The 20,806-nt window shown below is 42.4% G+C and overlaps 1 protein-coding gene across 1 annotated transcript in view; it reads left to right on the top strand.

Annotated features, from left to right (window-relative positions):
- HELLS (helicase, lymphoid-specific) overlaps positions 1 to 20,806 on the top strand; it is a 59,333-nt gene that overhangs the window by 563 nt on the left and 37,964 nt on the right. Inside the window, exons 2-11 of the mRNA XM_019502481.1 lie at positions 71 to 192; positions 4,978 to 5,100; positions 6,567 to 6,626; positions 7,239 to 7,275; positions 7,382 to 7,446; positions 9,847 to 9,888; positions 11,829 to 12,053; positions 16,245 to 16,427; positions 16,682 to 16,825; positions 20,546 to 20,742. Of these exons, the coding sequence (XP_019358026.1) occupies positions 71 to 192; positions 4,978 to 5,100; positions 6,567 to 6,626; positions 7,239 to 7,275; positions 7,382 to 7,446; positions 9,847 to 9,888; positions 11,829 to 12,053; positions 16,245 to 16,427; positions 16,682 to 16,825; positions 20,546 to 20,742 (1,198 nt within the window). The remainder of the gene's footprint in view (positions 1 to 70; positions 193 to 4,977; positions 5,101 to 6,566; positions 6,627 to 7,238; positions 7,276 to 7,381; positions 7,447 to 9,846; positions 9,889 to 11,828; positions 12,054 to 16,244; positions 16,428 to 16,681; positions 16,826 to 20,545; positions 20,743 to 20,806) is intronic.

Raw genomic sequence — 20,806 nt, 5'->3', positions numbered from 1 at the left:
GTCGCTGGGAGGGGGGGAGGATGTCGCCGAGGGGAGCGGCCACCGCTCAGCTCCGCGCGTTCTTCGGCAGAGCTGCTACCAGCGGAGATGGGCGCGCAGGCGGCGGCGGCGGTGATCACGCCGGCCATGCTGCAGGAGGAGGAGCAGCTGGCGGTCGCGGGCGCGGAGGAGGAGCGGCAGATGCTGGAGAAGGTGAGCGGGGGAAGGGGGGGCGGCACCGCTGGGACCCGCCAGCCATGACTCCAGCTAGTTAAGAGCCGGCATCACTTCAGAGTAACCCTTAGTATAAGAGGTACCGTTGAGTGGGTCATGCCCAGGTCCATCTCGCTCAGTGTCCTTTGTCGCAGGTGGCCAGCCCCATTGGACGGGCAGCCAGCTGCCTGCCTGGTACCCGCAATCCTTCTGAGTCCTGGTCCTCAACATGGTGCCGGCAGGGAATAAAGCCAGAACACTGGATGTTCTCAGGAGGGTCCATCCGAACCACTCCTTGGACATTTGGTGCCTGCCAGCCTGAGGACGCCACCACCACCTTCCCTTTCATAGGTAGCATGGAGGAGGAGGAATTGGCACACGCGGTGTTGCACTGTGGCAGAGAGTGGATGCCGAAAGACAGTGAGCTGGGTATAACCAGGGCTGAGGCTGTACCTAGGGTGGCCATCATAATAGAGCAGCGGTCTCCAAACTTTTTTGATCACGCACGCCATCAGTAAAAAATTTTTGAGCACACACCCCCAATATATGTATTTTTATAGAAATAGAAGTTCTAATATTTTCTTCCCACACCCCAATAGATCGTTTTGCACACCCCCTGGGGTGTGTGCACCCCGCTTTGGAGACCGCTGTCATAGAGGACAGTCCAGTTATCTTCTGGTGATACGAAACTGGGTGCTGATGCCTTTTATGTCCTCTGTTTTTCTCTTGAAGAGAAATAAAGGGCATAAAGGCATCAGGTCTCGTATCAATAGAGGACAGAGTACAGAAAACCAGAATGTCCTCTATGATGGACCTCTCAGTCCCGTGCTCAATCTCTATTGATGTCCCTTTCCTCCAAGAATGCGTCCAGTCCCTTTTTGAATCAGTCACCTTCCACAGCTCCCGGGGCAGAGATCGAAGGAGCTTCTGACTCTGTTGTAGAATTCAACTGCTCTATAACTTGTGTGGGCAAGGTGAGGGTGAAATGAGACTCTATACTAGTAATGCAATTTTTGACTTGGGCTTGTCAAGCTGACACAGCTTGACGTGGTTTAGGAAGGTTAACTGCTCTGTTTAACACTGGTCTTACAGGCTGATTCAAGATCAATATTACGTTGTTTGTAAACATAAACTTCTTTAAATTGTGAGGAAATGCAGTTTTCTGTATTCATCACTTAGATTTGGAGAAAATGTTAGTATGATTTTAAATCTAATCTGTTGTTCAAGTACCAGAAAATGTTGCTCGTGTAATAATGCAGGATCAATTCAAAGCAGATTTCCAAAGCTATACACCTTTATGTTTTATTGCTTCTTGTGGCATATATTCAAGCTTTGATATTAGAAACAGCCAAGTGGAACTGGTCTCCTTTCTCATTACCTTTTGGAACAAGGGAAAATGATGGTATATAATGGTAGAGGGTAGGAGGTTCTGAATTTATGTGTTATATATGCTCATTTATGCATTAATTTGAAGAAAATTAACCCATTTCACTTGCTAGGTTTTTTTTCTTAACTTTTTTTTAAACAGGAAAGCATACTTGTCAATAGAGTACATTAGTTTTGATGTTTTAAAGTTAAACCTAGTTTATCTGAACATAGGGTGTGAGTATGGATATAACTTTCAACCTTGGAAAAATACATTTATCTGTTGCTATGGTTGGTCAAAACTGAGTGGCCTTTTTAGACTTTTAAAAGAAGGGCAACTTCTGTAGTGGAGCAAATACAGTATTTCAATCTGAAGGCTAATATTGAAAAGAGAGGCTTTAAATGCTTTCCCAATTTATACCAGAAACGTAATAGACTTATTAATTTAATTTTAAATGTCTATACAGTTTCTCTGGCATTCCTTTCTCTCACAGTCATTGTTCTATACTACATGCTTACTGGTACCTTGCAGGCAAGGGAGGGGCCTACTCATGTCATTACATTCAGGCCATTAGCAACCTGCAAGAACCTACATGTTCATGAGGCCTTATTTCTTTAGTGCTTGTCACAACTGTGCACCCCCTGCCAAGTGATTTGTACAGCAGCTTAACAGAAGATCTGCTTGTCTATTCTGTGGTATGACAGCAAATTTGATGAAAAGAACAGCAAAATCTTTCTAGCATTAGCAAAGCGTTAGGAAAATCTTGCTTGGAGTACAGGAGCAAATAGATGAACAGAATAAAGGTCTGTTCTGGACAAACTGAGTGAATCAAAGGTTTAAAATTCTTTGTGGATCTAACCATCCTGTTCCCCTTTCTTGCAGTTTTCTTGATTAGTCAAGGGGAAAATCCTTCAGATTCACTAATTGTTTGGAGTGAAACTGTGTTCTAGCCCAGCGACAAGTCAGCAATAGCAGTTAGCTGAAAAAGTAGCTTAATTCTAACTGGAGTCTTGGTACTGGTAGCCTTAGAAATGCAAAGCCTTCAGGAGCTCAGGTACTATTTAGCAAGGAAAGAAAACTGAAACAAGGAGAGCAGAAACTAATGGAGATTGTGTGAGAATGGGGTATAGTACCAAAAAAAAAGTGTGCTCATGGTTGGTTAGACAGTTCTTCCTATAGGTTGCATAGTTAGTCTCCCATGCCTGGCGAAAATGAAATGCAGGCAATTTGGGTGGTGGGGGAAGAGGTTGCCTGCGCTCCTGCCCCCTTCTGTCTCCCCTGTTATTTATTTTTTTTCTCTAGAATTAGCCCAGAGTTGTTTATAGCATACTTTGATATGAGACAGGTTTGCCCATACCCTTTTTACCACATCATAGCCTAGGGTTGAGACTCCAGAAACTGCTTTATCCATTGTTACCTCTCAACTTAAGGGGTTGTCATCATTTAAGTGCATTTTGTGTGAAATTGATCAACCAAGGGCAGCAAGAATATAACAGTAAAATAGCAAAAACAAGACTTGTACACACATGTGTAGATGAACCTTTGAAAATGGGTGAAGCAACAGTTAGTTTAAAACAAACTTCCGCTCTTGAAATCAATCCTGTCTGCTAACTTGCTGCATGGGCTGATAGAACTGCTTCCATCTTTGTTTCAGAACCTCTCTCATGTATTGACTAACATTTTCTAAGTGATTCATGTAGTTCACCTCCAGGGCTCACTGTCATGTCAAGGGGACAGTCACATTAGGATTGCGACAGATTAGCAGGATCTGGTACTGTGTCTGAAAGAAATGAGCAAGCTTCTCTTTCTCTCCTAATAATTATTGTTCTATCATTCAGTTACACTGCCCTGCCATCTAGCTCTAGCACTTTTCTATCTGCATTACCTTCCTCACTCAATGAGGCTTTTGAAGATTTTGTTCAGGTAAGGCACTGGGACCGCAAGCCTTTGCATTTCTTGCCCTGGGGAACATGCTGCTTTAGAGATGCTAAATCATCCCCTTTCAAATGTTTAATAGCTATTCTAGCAGAAAACTTCCTGCATGCCACATTGTGCTAAGCTGGGGCACCCTGGCTGAGAAACACTGCTGTTTTTTTGGGCTTAGGAAAGGAATTCACAAACTTTTATTAGTGAGCTTTCGCTCACATTTTAGATATCAGAGTACAGGCATACCTCGGAGATATTGTGGGTTTGGTTCCAGACCACCACAATAAAGCGAATATCGCAATAAAGTGAGTCACACGAATTTTTTTGGTTTCCCAGTGCATATAAAAGTTATGTTTACACTATACTGTAGTCTATTAAGTGTGCAATAGCATTATGTCTAAAAAAACAATGTACATACCTCAATTAAAAAATACTTTATTGCTAAAAAATGCTAACCATCATCTGAGCCTTCAGCAAGTCGTAATCTTTTTGCTGGTGGAGGGTCTTGCCTCGATGTTGATGGCTGCTGACTGATCAGGGTGGTGGTTGCTGAAGGTTGGGGTGGCTGTGGCAATTTCTTAAGACAACAATGAAGTTTGCCGCATCGACTGACTCTTCATGAAAGATTTCTCTGTAGCATGCGATGCTGTTTGATAGCATTTTACCCACAGTAGAACTTCTTTCAAAATTGGAGTCAATCCTCTCAAACCCTGTCACTGCTTCATCAACTAAGTTTATGTAATATTCTAAATCCTTTGTTGTCATTTTTACAATGTTCACAGCACCTTCAATTTGTAAAAAACGCAATATCTGCGAAGCGCAATAAAACAAGGTATGCCTGTACCAGTATCAACTTGTGTTATCAAAGGTAAAGAGAGTACTCTCAAGTAAATGTATGATAATCTTTAATTACCCTGTCCAGTAATCATTTGGCTTCATCCTCATTAGGAATTAGTTTGTTTTGTCAGTGTTGAACAGGAGTTATTCTAAAAGTTGCTAAAACAGATTATCTCTTTTATCTCTAGAAACCCTCCCTGTATTAGTAGGTATCACAAAATGAATGAACACTGAAAACTGCCAGTAGATTTAGATTTTGCTGTCAAGGTTGGCAAGCACCAAATTAATTCAAGTAAACTTATGCTATAGATCTGACTTCGGAGACTAACGTTTAGGTTTAGTTCACATTCAGCGAACTCTCTCACATGCTGTTACATTAATATAATGAATAAATATCTATTATAGTATGTACCATTGCAGAACTGTCATTCACGTGGCAAAAAAATAAACACAGAAGCAGATCATTTGACTATTTGTGGGAGGAATATGTTGTGTTCATAAATCCTTTGTGTATGATTATTGGGGGAAGGTATCTATCTAAATACGTACAGTACAAGGGTAGATGTATTTTATGGGATGAATAGAATGATATTTATTAACTTCAAGAACAGTAAAAGCTGAATAACTAAATACTTTAATTCCTTCTGTATTTATAGGCCCGAATGTCCTGGGACAGAGACTCTAGTGAAATGCGCTACAAGAGGCTTCAGCATTTGCTGGAAAAAAGCAACATCTATTCAAAATTTTTGCTAACCAAAATGGAACAACAGCAGCTGGAGGTGGGTGTTTTAAAGATAAGTTAAAGAATCTTGTTTGTTCTTTTTATGTAGAGCAGGCTAAGGAGTAGATGTGAGGCAGTGGAATGAGAGATTAGTGGTTTAATTTTTATCAGCACTACCGATTCTTACGAAAATTTCCCCTCAAAGGCAAATCTAGGACAAATAAGGCTGTGGTGGCTTCTGATACTTGCTTAAACCCATGTAAAAATGGGCTTTGGGAAATGTGCTACTCCAGGGCTCTTCTTTGTGGGTTTTTTTTTTTAAAATCTCTGGTGTAGGAACTAAAGGTACCCAAGGGTACCACATTTTGTCATGTGAAAATTAAATTAAATTGCCCTTCACAAAGGATAGAGTCTAATATTGGAAGAGTTATGATATGATGAAGGCAAATCAGCAGAAGCTATATGGGCTAATCAGAATTAGATGAGGTTCAACAGGGAAACGTTCTGGGTTCTTCATCTGGGTAGGAAGAACCTTTACCATAACTGTAAGGTAAGTGGTAGCCCACTGGCTGGCACAGCATCTGAATAGGACCTGGCAGTCACTATCGACCAAAAGATGAATATGAGCCATCAGTGGGAAGAAGTCGCCAGCAGGGCAAATAGAACTCTGGCGTGCATCACCCAGTGTGTTGCCAACAGATCCAGAGGTGCTTCTCCCTCTACTCAGCATTGGTGAGACTGCAGCTGTTACAGTGTGCCCAGTTTTGGGCACCGCACTTCAAGAAGGATGCAGATAAGTTCAAGAGGGTTCAGAGAAGGGTCACTCGCATGATCAGGGGCCTGGAAGATAGGCCCTATGAGGAGAGACTCCAGGAACTAAGCTTGTTCAGTCTGACTAAGAGGAGGCTGAGAGGTGACTTGATAGCCACCTACAAGTATGTCAGGGGGGAGCACCAATATCTGGGGGAGCAACACTTCAGGAAGGCAGTTCTTGGGAGGATAAGGACCAATGGTCACAAATTAACAGAAGGAAGATTTATACTGTTCATAAGGAAGAAATTCTTCTCTGTAAGGGTAACTAGAACCTGGAACACATTTCCAGCAGAGGTGGTACAGTTGCTATTGTTGGAGGTGTTCAAGAGGAGGCTGGATGAGCACCCTGTTGAGCTAGTTTGAGCTCGTTAACCTCCTGCTATTACTCTTGTGTAAAATAAGCTTAATGACTAATATGCTTCATTATTTTATAGTAGTCTACATATCAGAAATGCTTTATCTCCCTGATGGTATTTTATGAAGCTGTCAGAAATCAGGTGCAGAACAATTCCTCTTATTTCGCCAAGTGTTTTCAGCTATTTTGTTTTGGCACCATTTTGAAATGTGTGAGACTGCAGAAGTAAATCAAGTCCCAGACTCTATTGTTCATGTAGATGCATGTCATTTGGAATTCTTGTAATAGTTTAAGTTACTACAGGTGTTCTGTGTAGATAAGAACTTTGTGTTTTGTTTTTGCTTGTTTTTTTTTAGGAACAGAAAAGGAAAGAGAAATTGGAAAAAAAGCGAGAAGCATTACTAAAAACTACAAAAGTAAGATATATCGGCTGTTTTGTACAAAGCTATTCATTAATAGTGTGTTTTGAAAGGATTGGCATAAATAACAAACATCCTAATATCGATTGTGTACAATGCGTTTCACGGTAGGTAGAATCCTTTTCCATTAAGTGTTAAATATAACATTCAACTAGTAGGAGAATGTAGATTCCCTTCCCCCAGCTCCAGCCATTAGCTTCATATTCAAATATGCGCATGCTGTACCATGAAAATTAAACATTAGCACTCAGTAATGGCTGATTAGTCATCTAGCATGGATGCCTTCATAGAAACCTCTCTGAAAATTATTATAGAGTGATTTTTAACTAGAACAGTTTTCTGCACTGCTGCTGGATAGTGCTTCCCACAAAGCCTTTGGTAGGTTGTAACTTTATTCAAAACTGTTTAGCTGGTAAGTTTGAGCTTGCTAAAAAAAATACTTCCTGTTTAACAGCATATTTACATAGAGTGTTATTTTGAAATGTAATTTCAAATGTAGTTATAAATACTAATGTGAACAGGCTAATTTTGATTACAGTTTTATTGCTCTCATTTATCCAAATAACATAGAAAAATACGTAAAGTGATTTAACCACTTTTATTTTCCAGGGTCAAAATCTAACTGATGGAAAAGAAGAGAAATCAGGTAATTGTTTTTACTTTGGAGTTTTTGTCCATGCTTAATTTTCTTTAGATAAACGGTCTGCCAATAGTTTTTGAGCTTTTATGATCTCTGTAATATCATCCAATAGCCATGCAAAAGAAAAGAGGAAGAGAAGATGGAACCTATAACATTTCAGAAGTCATGTCCAAAGAGGTAATAGATTGACTACTAGAGTACTTTCTTTAGCTTAATGCAAATGTAGAAGTGTTTTCTGTACATTAGCATTAGATTGTGATATAGTTCACCACAGGACAGCAGTATTTGGAAGTAATGCAGCATATTCAGAATATATTCATGTTGAGCTGGAATGTTCACGATATTGTGGGTGCATCTACACGTTCAATTAATCTGGCCAAATAAACTCTGGCACAGCTCAAACTGCTCCTGTGTGCACATGCGCTCAGGACAGCAGCAGTTTGAGCCAGGGCAGAGTAGCCTGATAGTACTATCTCTGATATTCAGGGATCCTGGTTTTCTTTGATTAAAAATTTGCAAATTCTCTGATTTAACGCCCCCCCCCAATCCATGATTAAAATTAAATGCCCCCCCCACAGCCCTGATGGTGCCCCCCACCCACAGGGCCTGGCCCCCCAGCCCTGCAGGATACAGAGGGCATGCTTGCAGGGGTTGTGAACGGGTGGAAGACTTAGGGAAGGCTCCCTGGCTGGGAGGTAGTAGGCTGTGAAGAAGTCCCCAGGCAGTCCCACAGGGTGGGAGGGGGCTGGGGCCACAGCTGAGACCTCTTCTGCGCATAATTCCCTTGGCTACACAGGACATTCAAAACAGCGTGCAGCAAAACTCAGCATTAAGCAAAATGAATTGCTTTCTTAAATATGTAAATTAAAATAAATATAACAATATTTGACTGGATGTCGGGGGGAAGGGTGGTGGGGTGGGCTTGAGCATGGTGTTTGTAGGCAGGTGCGGTGGCGGGGGTGGTATAAGAGCTGCTGCCATCAACCTGAGCAACCTCTGTACCTCCATGTGTAGCATTCTCTAGGAATGCAGGAAGCTGCACGTGAAGGTCTGGAGCCTGCCCAGCCTGGCACCTCCATGTTACACTTGCAGGCAGCTGGCACTCTGGCCAGCTGCGAACCCCCAATTCCTACTGGAGTGTCTGGCTGGCTGCACGTGGAGTGGTAGCAACCCGACTGAGCTTGTCACCTCTATGCCTAACACGTAGCTGGGCAGGCATTCCAGCCAGCTGCAAACCCCAATCCCTGCCGGAGTGCCTGGCTTTATACTGGCGATTTCCACCCTGTGCAAACCCCAGTCCTTGCCAGTATAAAGCTGGGCACTCTGGCACGGATCAGGGATTTTCACGGGGGTTGGGGAGGTATCACCAGTATAAAGCTGGCTACTCCAGCGGGGATCAGGGGTTTGCAGCTGGCCGGAGTGCCTGGCCGGCTACATGTGAAACATGAAGGCCCAAGCCCAGTTGGGCTGCTAGTGCTCCACATACATACAGCCGGGCACTCCGGCCAGCTGCAAACCCCTGATCCCTGTCAGAGTGGTTGGCTTTATACCAGTTATTTTCCCCCCACCCCATGCAAAGCCCCAGTCCTCATCAATCTGAAGCTGGGCACTCCGGCAGGGATCAGGGGTTTGCACACGGGAGGGGGGAATCATTCCCCCCAGCCCTGCCCCACAATTCCTGCAAACCCCACTTACCTCTTCACAAGCTCTAGAAGGAAATGGAGCCTGACCCAAGACTTGGGACTAACTAAATGCCTCAGGCTCTGCTCCTCAGGGCAGGGTTGGGGCTTTCCCTGACCCTTTTGCAAACAGCTCTTGTAGGCTGGAACTCGGACACCCTGCAGAACTCTTTGCAAAAGCAGGAAAATCCACGGGTTTCTCTGCTAAAAGAAAGAATCTGCATTTTCTCTGCTAAAAACAGGAAATCTGCAGTTTTCTCAGTTTTTTCCATGGGAAACAGAGAACCCAGATCCCTGCTAATATTACTGTCCTTGATGGTACTATCTTATGGCAGAGTTGGTTAATTTACTGCGCCCTAATACTGGTGCACGTGTAGATGGTGATGCTTTACTACAGAGCTGTAAAGCACATGAGGGATGCTCATCCCCCCATGTTTTAAGAGAGAAAAGGCCAGAATCTGCCTCATTCATGAATAATAAATATAATATAATTCCTTAATTAACAGTAAATTGTCAAGTGTAGTTTTGGAGAAGCTGTAGGCTAGAATTTGGTGTGTGATTTCTCTTTTTATGTTATCTAGCATAACTACATATTATTCGTTAAAAATGAGCAATCCTTAAATTAGAATGAAAGATGCTCTTTTCCTTTCTATCCAGCTGCTTTTGGATAAGAATTCCCAGGATTGACTGACTGTATAGCCTTTAAACATACTTAAATTTTCTGTATCCATTCCCTTATCTACAAATGGAAATATTTACCTTTTATGATGTACTGAAATTCATTTAAAGCTCTTTCAGTTCCTTGGATTAAACATGCTACAGAAGTGGATATTGCAGTATTAGTCTTCAGGGTGGCTAGCAAGGCATGCTTTACTGTCCATTTGCTTTTTATTTCTAGGAAATCTTGTCAGTGGCAAAAAAAAGCAAAGTAGAAAATCAGGTATGTCTGCACAGATCACACCTTATATGTGCACTTTATGCCAGCTTACATATGTATCTTTAATTATCTGCCAAGATGCTTTTAATTTCTCAAGATTCCTTATTGCATTTCCCTGCTCCCATCATTCATTTCTACATATGATGTCTTTTATTTGGCTACTGAAAACATATTTATAACAGTCATGTATTGTTATAGTGCATACAATAAGAGATTTAAGGATATATACAACAATTGAATAACTTGGAGCTTGAATGTCTTAAACATTACACCTCTTCATTTCAGCTGGAAAAAAAAGCCAAAATCTGCATCTTTTATAAAGGATAAATGTAGTTTCAGGAATGGAAGAACAATAATGCTATGATATTTTTGTTACTTAACTTTACCTGACTTGATTGTATTTGTTGCAGTAAGCACTTAAATCTATAACTGTGTTGCACTTAGGAAGCAGGTTTTTAAACCTAGTGCTCTGAGAATTGACACAACAATCAGTTGATGAATAGCAGAAAGGCTTGTTTTAATAACTACTAATAAGCTACAAAACTAAATAACAGAAAAAGACTCTTTCCCAATATAAAACAAGCTGTTAGTCTTTGTATTCTCTTTAGCTGCAAAGTGATCTTTACCCAATGAGGGCAGGAAGCAGTTCTTGTACAGCCTCAAAGTGTGGCTCCTTCGCTTGTTGGCTGGGTGGAAGAATGGCTTCTTGGTCTACCTTGGACTGCCCGTACATTGCTGGCAGTTCTGTCTAGTTTTTATGCTGTTGAACTGTATAGCTTTGAAGCATTTTTCCTACAGTTGTTAAATCGCCTGGCTCCTGTTTTGGATCTGTCTAGGTGTGAAGACTTGTGGGTTTTTTTGCAGCCACTTCAATTAAATGTGGTGAGCCTTGAGTGGGTAAACAGGATGCTTAGAGACATTGGTTACTCTTGAGTTTCTCTTGAGATGCATATTTAGTCTTTTGTTTTCTTTAGCTGCTAGGTCAATTGAAATGCATATGTAATTTCCTTGCCTTCACTGGCTGTCTTAGAAACACATGTGAGGAGCGGGCCAGGTCTCTGCCAATACTTTTAAACATCACTTTTAATATTTTATGGCATGGGTCTGATATTGGGTGCCATAAGCACTCCACTGTCTTGATGCCTAATGGCTTGCAGCCGTTAGCAGAATTTGACATTCTTGTGACAGTCTTGTTTATCACAATCCAGTCTTGCCCCAGCCATTGTCTTGCATTTTTTGCAAGAGACATTGTCCAAGCTTTCACAATTTTCATATGCAGCAGCTATTATGAGGAGCTATTATAATGTTTATAAACTTGTCCTGCTATACAGATTTGCCTGATCTGTTAGATTGGGGTGGCAAACTCATGGCGCACATGCCTAAAGTGGTATGGGTAGCCTCCATATGTGACAGATTGGAGAGGGAACAGAAAGCAGAGCAGAAGGTCAGGGAGGGATCATGGTGCAAAGCATCAGATCAGGCAAGGCAGTGGGATTGGTATGACACTCGGAGGGGGTGTGCAGCTTAAATTGTGGCATGCCTGCCAAAAAGGTTAGCCTCCACTTTATTAAATGTTTTTAAAATGTGGCATTTAGTCATACATTAACTGAATGTTAAACCTAGGCCTTCAAAAGTGAAATCCCAAATTTTTATCTTTGGGAAAAATGAATTAAGTTTTTGATAGTACAGATATGTAGCGTACAAGATTGCAAGGGAATCGGCTATGTAGCAATGAATATTAAATTGGCCCAGGGCTGTACCCCCCACCCCCTCCACTCAAACTAAATCTTTGCTTTTATCTTTGACTGGAGGCTTATTTGTTTACCTGCTGCACTAACACTGACTGCAAATTTGCCAGAAATCTCAGCAGCTTACAGAGGGTCTGGGATAACTAAACTGTGCTATGTCTGTACTTAAAACATTCTCTGAACTCATCCCCCTAGGATGAAACCTCTTCTCATAAACTGTGCGCGGAAGACCTACAGAAGAATGGAGACTCTAATAGTGTCATTAAAGATAGGCTATCTCAAGCTGTGCGACACAATGCCAAGCACTTCCTTGATCCAGTACGGAAATTCAATGGGCAGCCAGTACCCTTTCAACAACCAAAGCTTTTTACTGGAGGTGTTATGCGGTGGTACCAAGTTGAAGGCATGGAATGGCTCAGGGTATGAACTGATATTTTTAAACTGGTGGCAAAGAGAGGGCAGTAAAAAATTTCTGAAAAACTGTCAGCCTCAGACATCTTCTAGTTTTGCTATGACACATGAGGAACGGTCTGGATGTGTAGTGTGTTTAAGTCTTCTACGGTTTGGGGCTTTTTTTGGTGGGTTTTTTAACAGTGCTAACATCAAGTCTAGTCTTCCTACCTCTTACTGTAGTGATAATGTGTGTTATCAACTCTTCCCCTAAATGGGAAGGTGGAATGTTGACTGTAACAAAGACTTCCTTTATACGTTGTTTCATGAATTTTCCCCCTTCCAGTTGCTCATTTTCTTTGTCTGTGTTATGTAGGGTGACCATAATAATAATTTTAGGGAAATCTGGGACAAGGTAAAGAAATCGGGGATGGGGATGGGGGGGGCACTGCATGCACCATCCCCTGCAGTATCACCAGCCCTTTAGTGTACTGGCTGTGATACTAGGTGGAGCCCATGTCTATGCAGCCAGCATGGGGTCTAGATCCAGGTTTTCACTGCCTCCCAACCCCTAGCTTCACTGGGCTGGCTTCTGCCAGGTTGGAGTTGCACTGCCACCTGCTTCTTCCATCCCCTGCCAGGATCTGGTGACTGGACATCCTCCTGTCCCTGTCTCTTTGCCTTCCTGCCTAGGGAAAAAAAATGCTGCTGGCAGGCAGGGATCTGCAGGCTGTCCTCCAACCTGCCTACCTAGAGCAGTAGCAGACTATGCAGCCCCCTTCCAGCCACCACCACCATCTGTCTCCCTCCCTCCACTGCACATCTTGGCTTGTCAGTCGCCTCCTACCTCCAGCAAGGCAGGAGAGGCTCCCAGCAAACAACAGCAGCAGCTCCAGCAATTTAATCTCCCCCCAGATCAGCAGCAGAGAGTTAGGTGCACTCCACTGTGCCTTTGCACCCTGCTCTCCCTGTAGACACACACAAAAGCCCCAACCCTGTGGCTTCCAGGAGTCCTGATGGCAGAGAAGGGTGGGGCAGGACAGTGCAGAGGCTCACATCTGGGCTCCATCCTTTACACAAAGAGGCTGTACCTGACTGGGAATGGTGCCCCCTGGGTTCTGCCAGCCCATGCTGCACAGCCACATGGCACCTCCTCCTGGTGGCTACTGCCCTGGGATTCCACTTGTATCCTGGGCTTTGGCTGTGGCTGCAGCTGCAGAATGTGAGGCTGCTTGTAGGGGAGAGGTGTAGTGTGGCACCACACTGTGTCTGTGGCCAGGGGATGGGGCTTAGCCACAGGCCTCTGCACTGCTCCCCCCACAGGTGCCCCAGCCCAGCCAATCCTTCCAAGGGTGGGGAGCCAGGCTCAGCCCAGCTCATCCCTGACCTCTAGCTCCTGCTCAGAGGAGCCAGGCCAGGCACTTGTGGGCAGGGTGGCACAAATCTGAGACTTCTTTAATTCTCACGAACAGCCAGGACACCAGAACAGCCTCTGAAATGTGGGACTATCCCAGCCAAACCAGGGTCAGGTGGTCACCGTACTATTATGGGAGTATCTATTAATCTATCCCCTTTCAGGTCCTTCTGAATGCAATTCCTGTGGTGGTACTCCTCTACTGTTATCTCCCCAAGTACAGAAACCTTATGACCTTTGAGGCCCATCTCAGCTTTAAACACCTGTATTTCCTCTTTCTGTGAATTTGTATTTAATAATAGTGAGTCAAAAGCCTTCTTTAAATAAGTTCTATTGAAAATAGGAGTAAAGTGCTAGATGTTTTAAAATCCATTTTCCTCTGTTACTATCACATGGCACCCTGTGGTGCTGTGAGCTGCTTTTATATGAGCCATGCAATATTAGCACTGTGAAGTGTACCAACTCCTACATGAGATTAACAGGATAAACCCAGAGATTTCAAATAGGAAGCCATGGTGTCAAAAAACATTCTGACCTGATATGGTTGTTCTGAGTTCTTTATAACAGAAGAATTGTTGTATTTTTTTTCAGTCAAAAAGAGAGTTGGGTTTTTTCACTTTCCACGGTGTACCTTGAGTCTAAGAAGTTTGAGAACCAGTGGTCTTGACATATGGCATGAATGAGCTAGAGCAGTTATTCTCAGTCAGATGTGGGGGTACACTGGGGCATGTGAGATCCTCAAAGAGTTTGTAGATATGCAGATAAGGGCAGACTCAGGCTCTCCCTCGTATAGTTGTTCCTCCACTCCCAGTGCCTGACCCATCTGCAAGGAGGTAAACACTGTAAGAAATGTCATTTCTTGAAATAGGATGCCACTCAGTTCTCAAGTTATGGAGGGGTGCTTTGAGTCAAAAGGTTGAGAACCACTGAACTAGAGACATTACCCTACTTACCCTGGAATTGTCTCTTAAGGATCCCTAAATATAAGCTGATAGGCTACTATTAATGAGATAAGGTTCGTTCTTTGTGGGTTGAAAGGCCTTCAGAGCAAAATATCTGCTCTATATACAGATGTGCCAAAATAGTTCCATATCTACAAGCTGTATTAGCAGTAACAACATCCTTGTGTTTATCTTGCTCATCCTTTGTTCTCTCTTGGTGATATCGCTTTCCTGTGTCCCCAGTCATGGGACTCTATCTTAAGGATTTCTGCAGGCAGTTAATGCTGGTCAGGCATTGGAGAACACAGCTCTTCATACCCCTGATGTAGACCATCATGTCAGCATAAGCACAAACCAGTCTGCTTACTTCTTCACACTTAAAGCCTGAGCCTGCCTCTTATCTGGTTATCTCTTCATACTTTGTTTATCTGTTCACACTTCCTGTGGCACCCTTCAAAGGATCTTGTGGCACCCCAGTGTTCCCATCACCCTGGTTGAGAATCACTGGCTTAGGTTATAATATACCAAGAAAGAGCTCATAATGTGGCCATAAATTTTTTTGGGACAGAATCAGACTTGGCTTCCTAACACAAGGGGGAAATTGATATACAGGAAACAGGTTCAAAAGTTATTGAAAGGAGGGTGTGAACAGTTTCAAAGGCAAATTAAAGGATTCAAGCATGGGTTTTCTTTTGCTAGTTAATTTTTAACCAAAAACAACTTACTGGCTTTAGTGGGGTGAAAGCAGGCAGCTGAAGTTAGTTGGGTAAAAATTCTTGCTTCCTTGGCAGATTCCTACTTGTGTGCTGATTTTTTTTTTTTTTTTTTTTTTTTTTTTTTTTAACATCTGTACTCCTCTTTGCTTTTTCTGAGGGTGCTTTGAAGTAGTCTTCCTGGAGCTAGTCTAACTGCAATTTTAATTTTTGTTATTTTTTCCAATATTAAAAATTTCTAAATGGTTGGAGTATGAAACGTGTTCTGCTTAGTGAGGTCAGAAGTACCCAAAGGATGCATTTACATATGAATTAATTTGAAGTAATAAACCTTGGAGCCGTTTGAGCTGGAATAAACTACTCTTGGGTGCATATCTACACCTGCACATGGGACAGCAGCTATTTGAGCCAGGGTGGAGCAGCTTACACCAGGGCCACTTAGCCCTGGGTTCCAGCTGGCAGTGGCAGGCAGCAGAGCGACTGGCTGGGGCACAAGGGTGCTGAAAGTGCAGACCTATATGTCTAGGCACCTGTCTGCTCCTGGCTGGCTGGGCTGATGAGATGCAGTTTACACTTGAGTTTAATCACAGTTAATTACTCTGCAGTAAGATAGTACTGTCCCTGCCAGCACTATTTTATTACAGAGTTAGATTACTATGGCCTAATAGCATGGAATGTGTAGCTGGTGTAGTAGTCTAATTAGCTGCTTTACTGTGCAGCTAATTAAACTACTCCACAGTTAGGTGCATGCATAGATATGGCCAAAGAGAATTATACCAAAGCTTTACTTCTGAGTTTAGGAACAAGCCTGAGAAATGTCAACAAAAAACTACCAGATAAATTGGACTGGGTTTTCAGTTAAGTACAAGCAAATATCTAACTTGTCCAGGTTTTTAAACTTTTCACATGGCTGAATGGACTCAAAACTGACACTGTGTGTGCACGTGATTATGCAGTTAGTACATTCCTATGCATCGTTTCTATTTGATGTAGGCAAGGAAAAGACCTTATACAATTTTGCAAGGTATGTAGATGTGGAAAAATTGCTAGCAAAAACTGAATTGTGAATTCAGTCACAAGTGTTATATTCATATAGAGGTGTACTATTTATAAGGTATATACTAATGTAAAATGTTTCTTTCTATATATGTAGATGCTTTGGGAAAATGGCATTAATGGCATTTTGGCTGATGAAATGGGATTAGGAAAAACTATTCAGTGCATAGCAACAATAGCACTGATGGTAGAGAGAGGAGTTCCTGGACCATTCTTAGTATGTGGTCCCCTGTCTACACTTCCTAACTGGATGTCTGAATTCAAGAGGTTCACTCCGGAGGTAAAAAATGAAGTCATTTTGTGTTTCAGAAGAGTAAATTATTTCATGTTCCTAGCCAGTCTGCTAAAAGCATGAGAACGATTCTTAATGTGATTGTAGAAAATGTCTCAATTGTTTTATATTAATAGAAATTTAAAAGTGCTTTATTTGGTAGTTTTGTTTATAACTTCTCAGTATTAAGTGTCTGTGCTACCTTCTCTTAGACTTAATTGTAAAATGGAGCTTATTCAATGTTCAAATTTGATTTATATTAGATTCCCACAATGCTGTACCATGGAGCCCAGCAAGAACGTCGCAAATTGGTTCACAAAATTCACAGGCAACAAGGATCACTGCAGATCCATCCTGTGGTCATTACTTCATTTGAAATAGCCATGAGAGACAGAAATGCCTTGCAGGTACTCTCATCTTTCTTTCAAACATTTGACAGGGTGGAGGGCCTCATGACTAATCATTTAAAGCCATGTGTTCTATTCCACTGAAATCTTCACATACGCTATCTACCAAGAAGTTGTCCCAAAGTAGGAATAGGTATGTTTTTACATGGGTTTTTTTCCAGTGGCTAGCTTGAATAGTTAAGTAAGTTCTTAAAATAGGATGCATTGTTGAGAGGGATTTTGGAGAAATGGCAGGAAAATTGACAGACAAAAAAAGAAAACAAACAAGGAATATGGTAAACCCATCTGGAAGTGCACCTCTCCCTTAGTGTTTAATCCACCAGCTTTTTTACTTAACATACCTAGCCTTTCTAAAGTAGTCACTTAATAACAGTTGTCCTTTGGACAGGTTTCATGGTATAGTCTAGATGTGTTTTTGGTGCAGGGTAGCCTTCTATAGCCAACTGGATAAAATTTAAATTCAGTATCAGTTTGTGATGGCTTATAAATAAGGCACAAAAAATGGTTAAAGAACACAGCTTGGAGGATCAGCTGCTCAGGAGTTAGAGAATTAGGACAGCTTGTGCAACCTTGATTTGGCCACTTATGTATACATAGCGATCACATACTTAGACCTTAAGTGCTAATTTTGTGCATGAAAAGTATAAATACTCCCTACTCTGTGCAGTTACTGAGCAGCCATTCAGTATTTTCCCTCTTCCCTCCCCCTACCCCCCTTTATTGGTTGATAATTGGCCTTGGGCATTATTTAACTAGAACTTTTCAATCCCTGCTCTAAAGATGAAATAGTCTGGGAGAAAATTAACAATGTCAGTGCACTACTTTTGCTAACTTAATAAATTATATTCACAACTTCTATGTGAAATAAAAGAGAACTATCTCCATTTTACAGATGGAGAAACAAAAAGCACAGAGACAAGCATCCATTAATTCAGGCTACAAGGTTCATGGCCTGACTGTTTCAGAGTATGTAACAACATAAACCATTTCATACATTCCAAGTGTGGCTTCCATTTCAACACAGACCCCAGGACCTGAATTCAGAAAACTAACATACAACATAATTTTTTGTGCATCATTTCTTAGGTTTTGAGAGGAAAAACCAATTTCCATCATCCAGCATTGTTGTATTCACCAGCAGAATAGGAACCTTCTGTCTCTTGATCTAACACAAGAAATGACAGCTGTAACACAGTGGTTTTCAAACTTTGTAAAGTCATGGAACCCTTTCATATTACTGCTTCTGCTGTCAAACCCCTGTTCTTGGCTCTGCTGCCTGTCTAACCCGATAGAGCTAGGTGACCCGGGATGACAAAGGTAGCACACCAACTCCCAACCTGCTCGACCATTAACCCCAATAACTTTGTGGAACGTGTGATGACCTAGTTTGAAAACTATTGCCATAGCAGGCTTTTGTCTTCTGCAGACCAAACTTAGAGGGGTTGAGATGCTGTGCTACAGGGGATGACCAGGAATCCTTGGGTTTCATTCCAACCTTTGGAAGATTGCATGTTCTTGTAGATACTCTTCTGCCCTTTCCCTTCAAATCTATCACAGTCCTTTTTCTTCCTGACTCCTAGCTCTTTGTTTTATACCCATTCTCTACTTCCAGATGGTCCTATTTTGAATTCGTTATACCGCCTCCAAGCTCTTTCTCCTCTCCCAGGCCAGTCTCTAACCCTTCACCCCATCAAAGCTCTTTGTCTGCTCTCTTATCCTCCCTGGTATCTTGTGCAGACTTAGTGTTCCCCCCTCCCCGCCAGTTTCTTGACCCAGTTTTTATCCACATATTTCTAGGCTTTCCCCTTGCTCCATTTCCCACACTGGTTGTAGGGTCTAGACCTTGTCACCTCTAAATTTGATTACCCAGCCCAAACAATGTAGAGGAAGCTAAGGTAATTAGAACACAGGAGAGAAGCCCCATTCTTTAATGTCAGATCTGAAATGGCACAGTGTATCTAGAAACTGCAGTGGCAGGGAAGTTCTGCCCAGCTCTCTCATGTGGGTTGCATGGCCAGTGCAGATACAGGCAGTCCTCAGACTTACGACACAATTGGTTCCTGAAAACCATGTCTAAAGTCAAAACATTGTAACTCGGAACCAATTTTCTCATAAGAAACAATGTTATAAATGGAGGGTTGGTTCCTGAACCAAGGCCTGATACCCTCTTTTCACCAAAAATACCCCAGAATTTTGTACTTGATCAACTATAAATGAATAATATAGCTAAATTAATGTATTTATATTGTAAATAGCAATCATATTGATTTGGAAGGACTTCTTTGAGCTGTGTTTGCTAGACTTTTGAAGGGTTGGACTCTTGAAGGGTTCTTGGCTGCAAGATTTCTGGAGTCTTGTCTGCTTTTTTAAAGAAAGTGTTCAAGCAGGTTTGGACAGATGTCCTCCAGGGAGATGAGCAGCACAGCGAACTTATTCGCTGGTGTGGTGTTGCATCGGATCAAGCATTGTAAGTCAAAACTGATGTCATAAAGTTGAAACAGTGTCAGTTTATAAACGTTTTAACTTGAAACGTGCAAAACGTTGTAACTCAAAACTTTGTAAGTCGAGGACTGCCTGTAGTGTCATTGGTGAATTGAGCTGAAAATTTCTAGTGCGTAACAGAGGACATGTGCCATAAAGGCCACCCCACATCAAATTTCAGATCTCCATTTCAAAGTATGGAGGCACTGAACTTTGTGTAGAAAAAATTTCTAGACTTTGGATGTAGGCAAAACCTTTCTCTCTCCCTCCCCCTGCCCCAACTTCATTCCTGGAAATAATTTTATCACTGTGGCTCCCTATACTCACCTTACTATGGAGGTTGCAACATTGTGGGATGTCCCAGGACATCATTCTCCCGTTGTACTTGGCTTTGGTGAGGCCGCAGCTGGAGTACTGCGTCCGGTTTTGGGCTGCACAATTCAAAAAGGATGTGGAGAAGCTTAAGAGGGTGCAGAGGAGAGTCATGCGCATGATCAGAGGTCAGGAAAATAGACCTTATGATGAGAGGCTGAGAGCCATGGGGCTCTTCAGCCTGGAAAAGCGCAGTCGCAGGGGTGAAGCTGGTGGCCATCTATAAATTTACCAGGGGTGCTCATCAGGATCTGGGGGAATGTCTGTTCACCAGAGTGCCCAAAGGGATGACAAGATCGAACAGTCACAAACTCTGCTGCGACCAATTCAGGCTGGACATAAGAAAGAACTTCACTGTCAGAGCCCCCAAGTTTTGGAATAGACTGCCACCGGAAGCGGTTCAAGCACCCACTTTGAACGCCTTCAAGACACATTTGGATGCTTATCTTGCTGGGATCCTATGATCCCTGCTGACTTCCTGCCCCTGGGGCAGGGGGCTGGACTCAGTGATCCTCCAGGGTCCCTTCCAGCCCAAATGTCTATGAAGTATATAGGAGCTACTATACCACGAGTAGCCCCACCATGTAGCCACCAGACCCTTCAGTCAGATGCAGTTTATGGTCATACCCAGGACTGACAGCAACTACATTGTTAGTCTAAATCTGCAATTCTCAACCAGGCAGCCATGGCACCCAGTGGTGCTATGCAATCTTTTTGAGGGTGTCATGCAGTATTAGCTGAGAGAGATACTTTACAAAGGGTGGTCTCTGGCTGCTTTTATTAAGTAGTACTATTTATTCAGCATTAACTTTATAGTGAAGATCACTTTTTCTGAAGTAGTAGGTGACCTTTTCTTTTCTTTTGTAGCATTGCTTCTGGAAGTACCTGATAGTGGATGAAGGTCATAGGATTAAAAACATGAACTGTCGTCTTATCAGGGAATTAAAACGGTTTAATGCTGACAATAAACTTCTGTTAACTGGTACTCCCTTGCAAAACAACTTGGCAGAGCTTTGGTCTCTGCTTAACTTCCTGCTCCCAGATGTGTTTGATGATTTGAAAAGGTAGGCCACAGTCTAATAGTTCAGAAGCAATAATACAGTACACCAAATAATTTAATTAACACAT

Source organism: Gavialis gangeticus, unplaced genomic scaffold (genome assembly GCF_001723915.1).
Source record: "Gavialis gangeticus isolate Ggan-Ray unplaced genomic scaffold, GavGan_comp1, whole genome shotgun sequence".
NCBI classification, from domain to species: Eukaryota; Metazoa; Chordata; order Crocodylia; family Gavialidae; genus Gavialis; species Gavialis gangeticus.
Note: the sequence above shows the minus strand (reverse complement) of the source record. Positions and strands in the feature narration are given on the sequence as shown.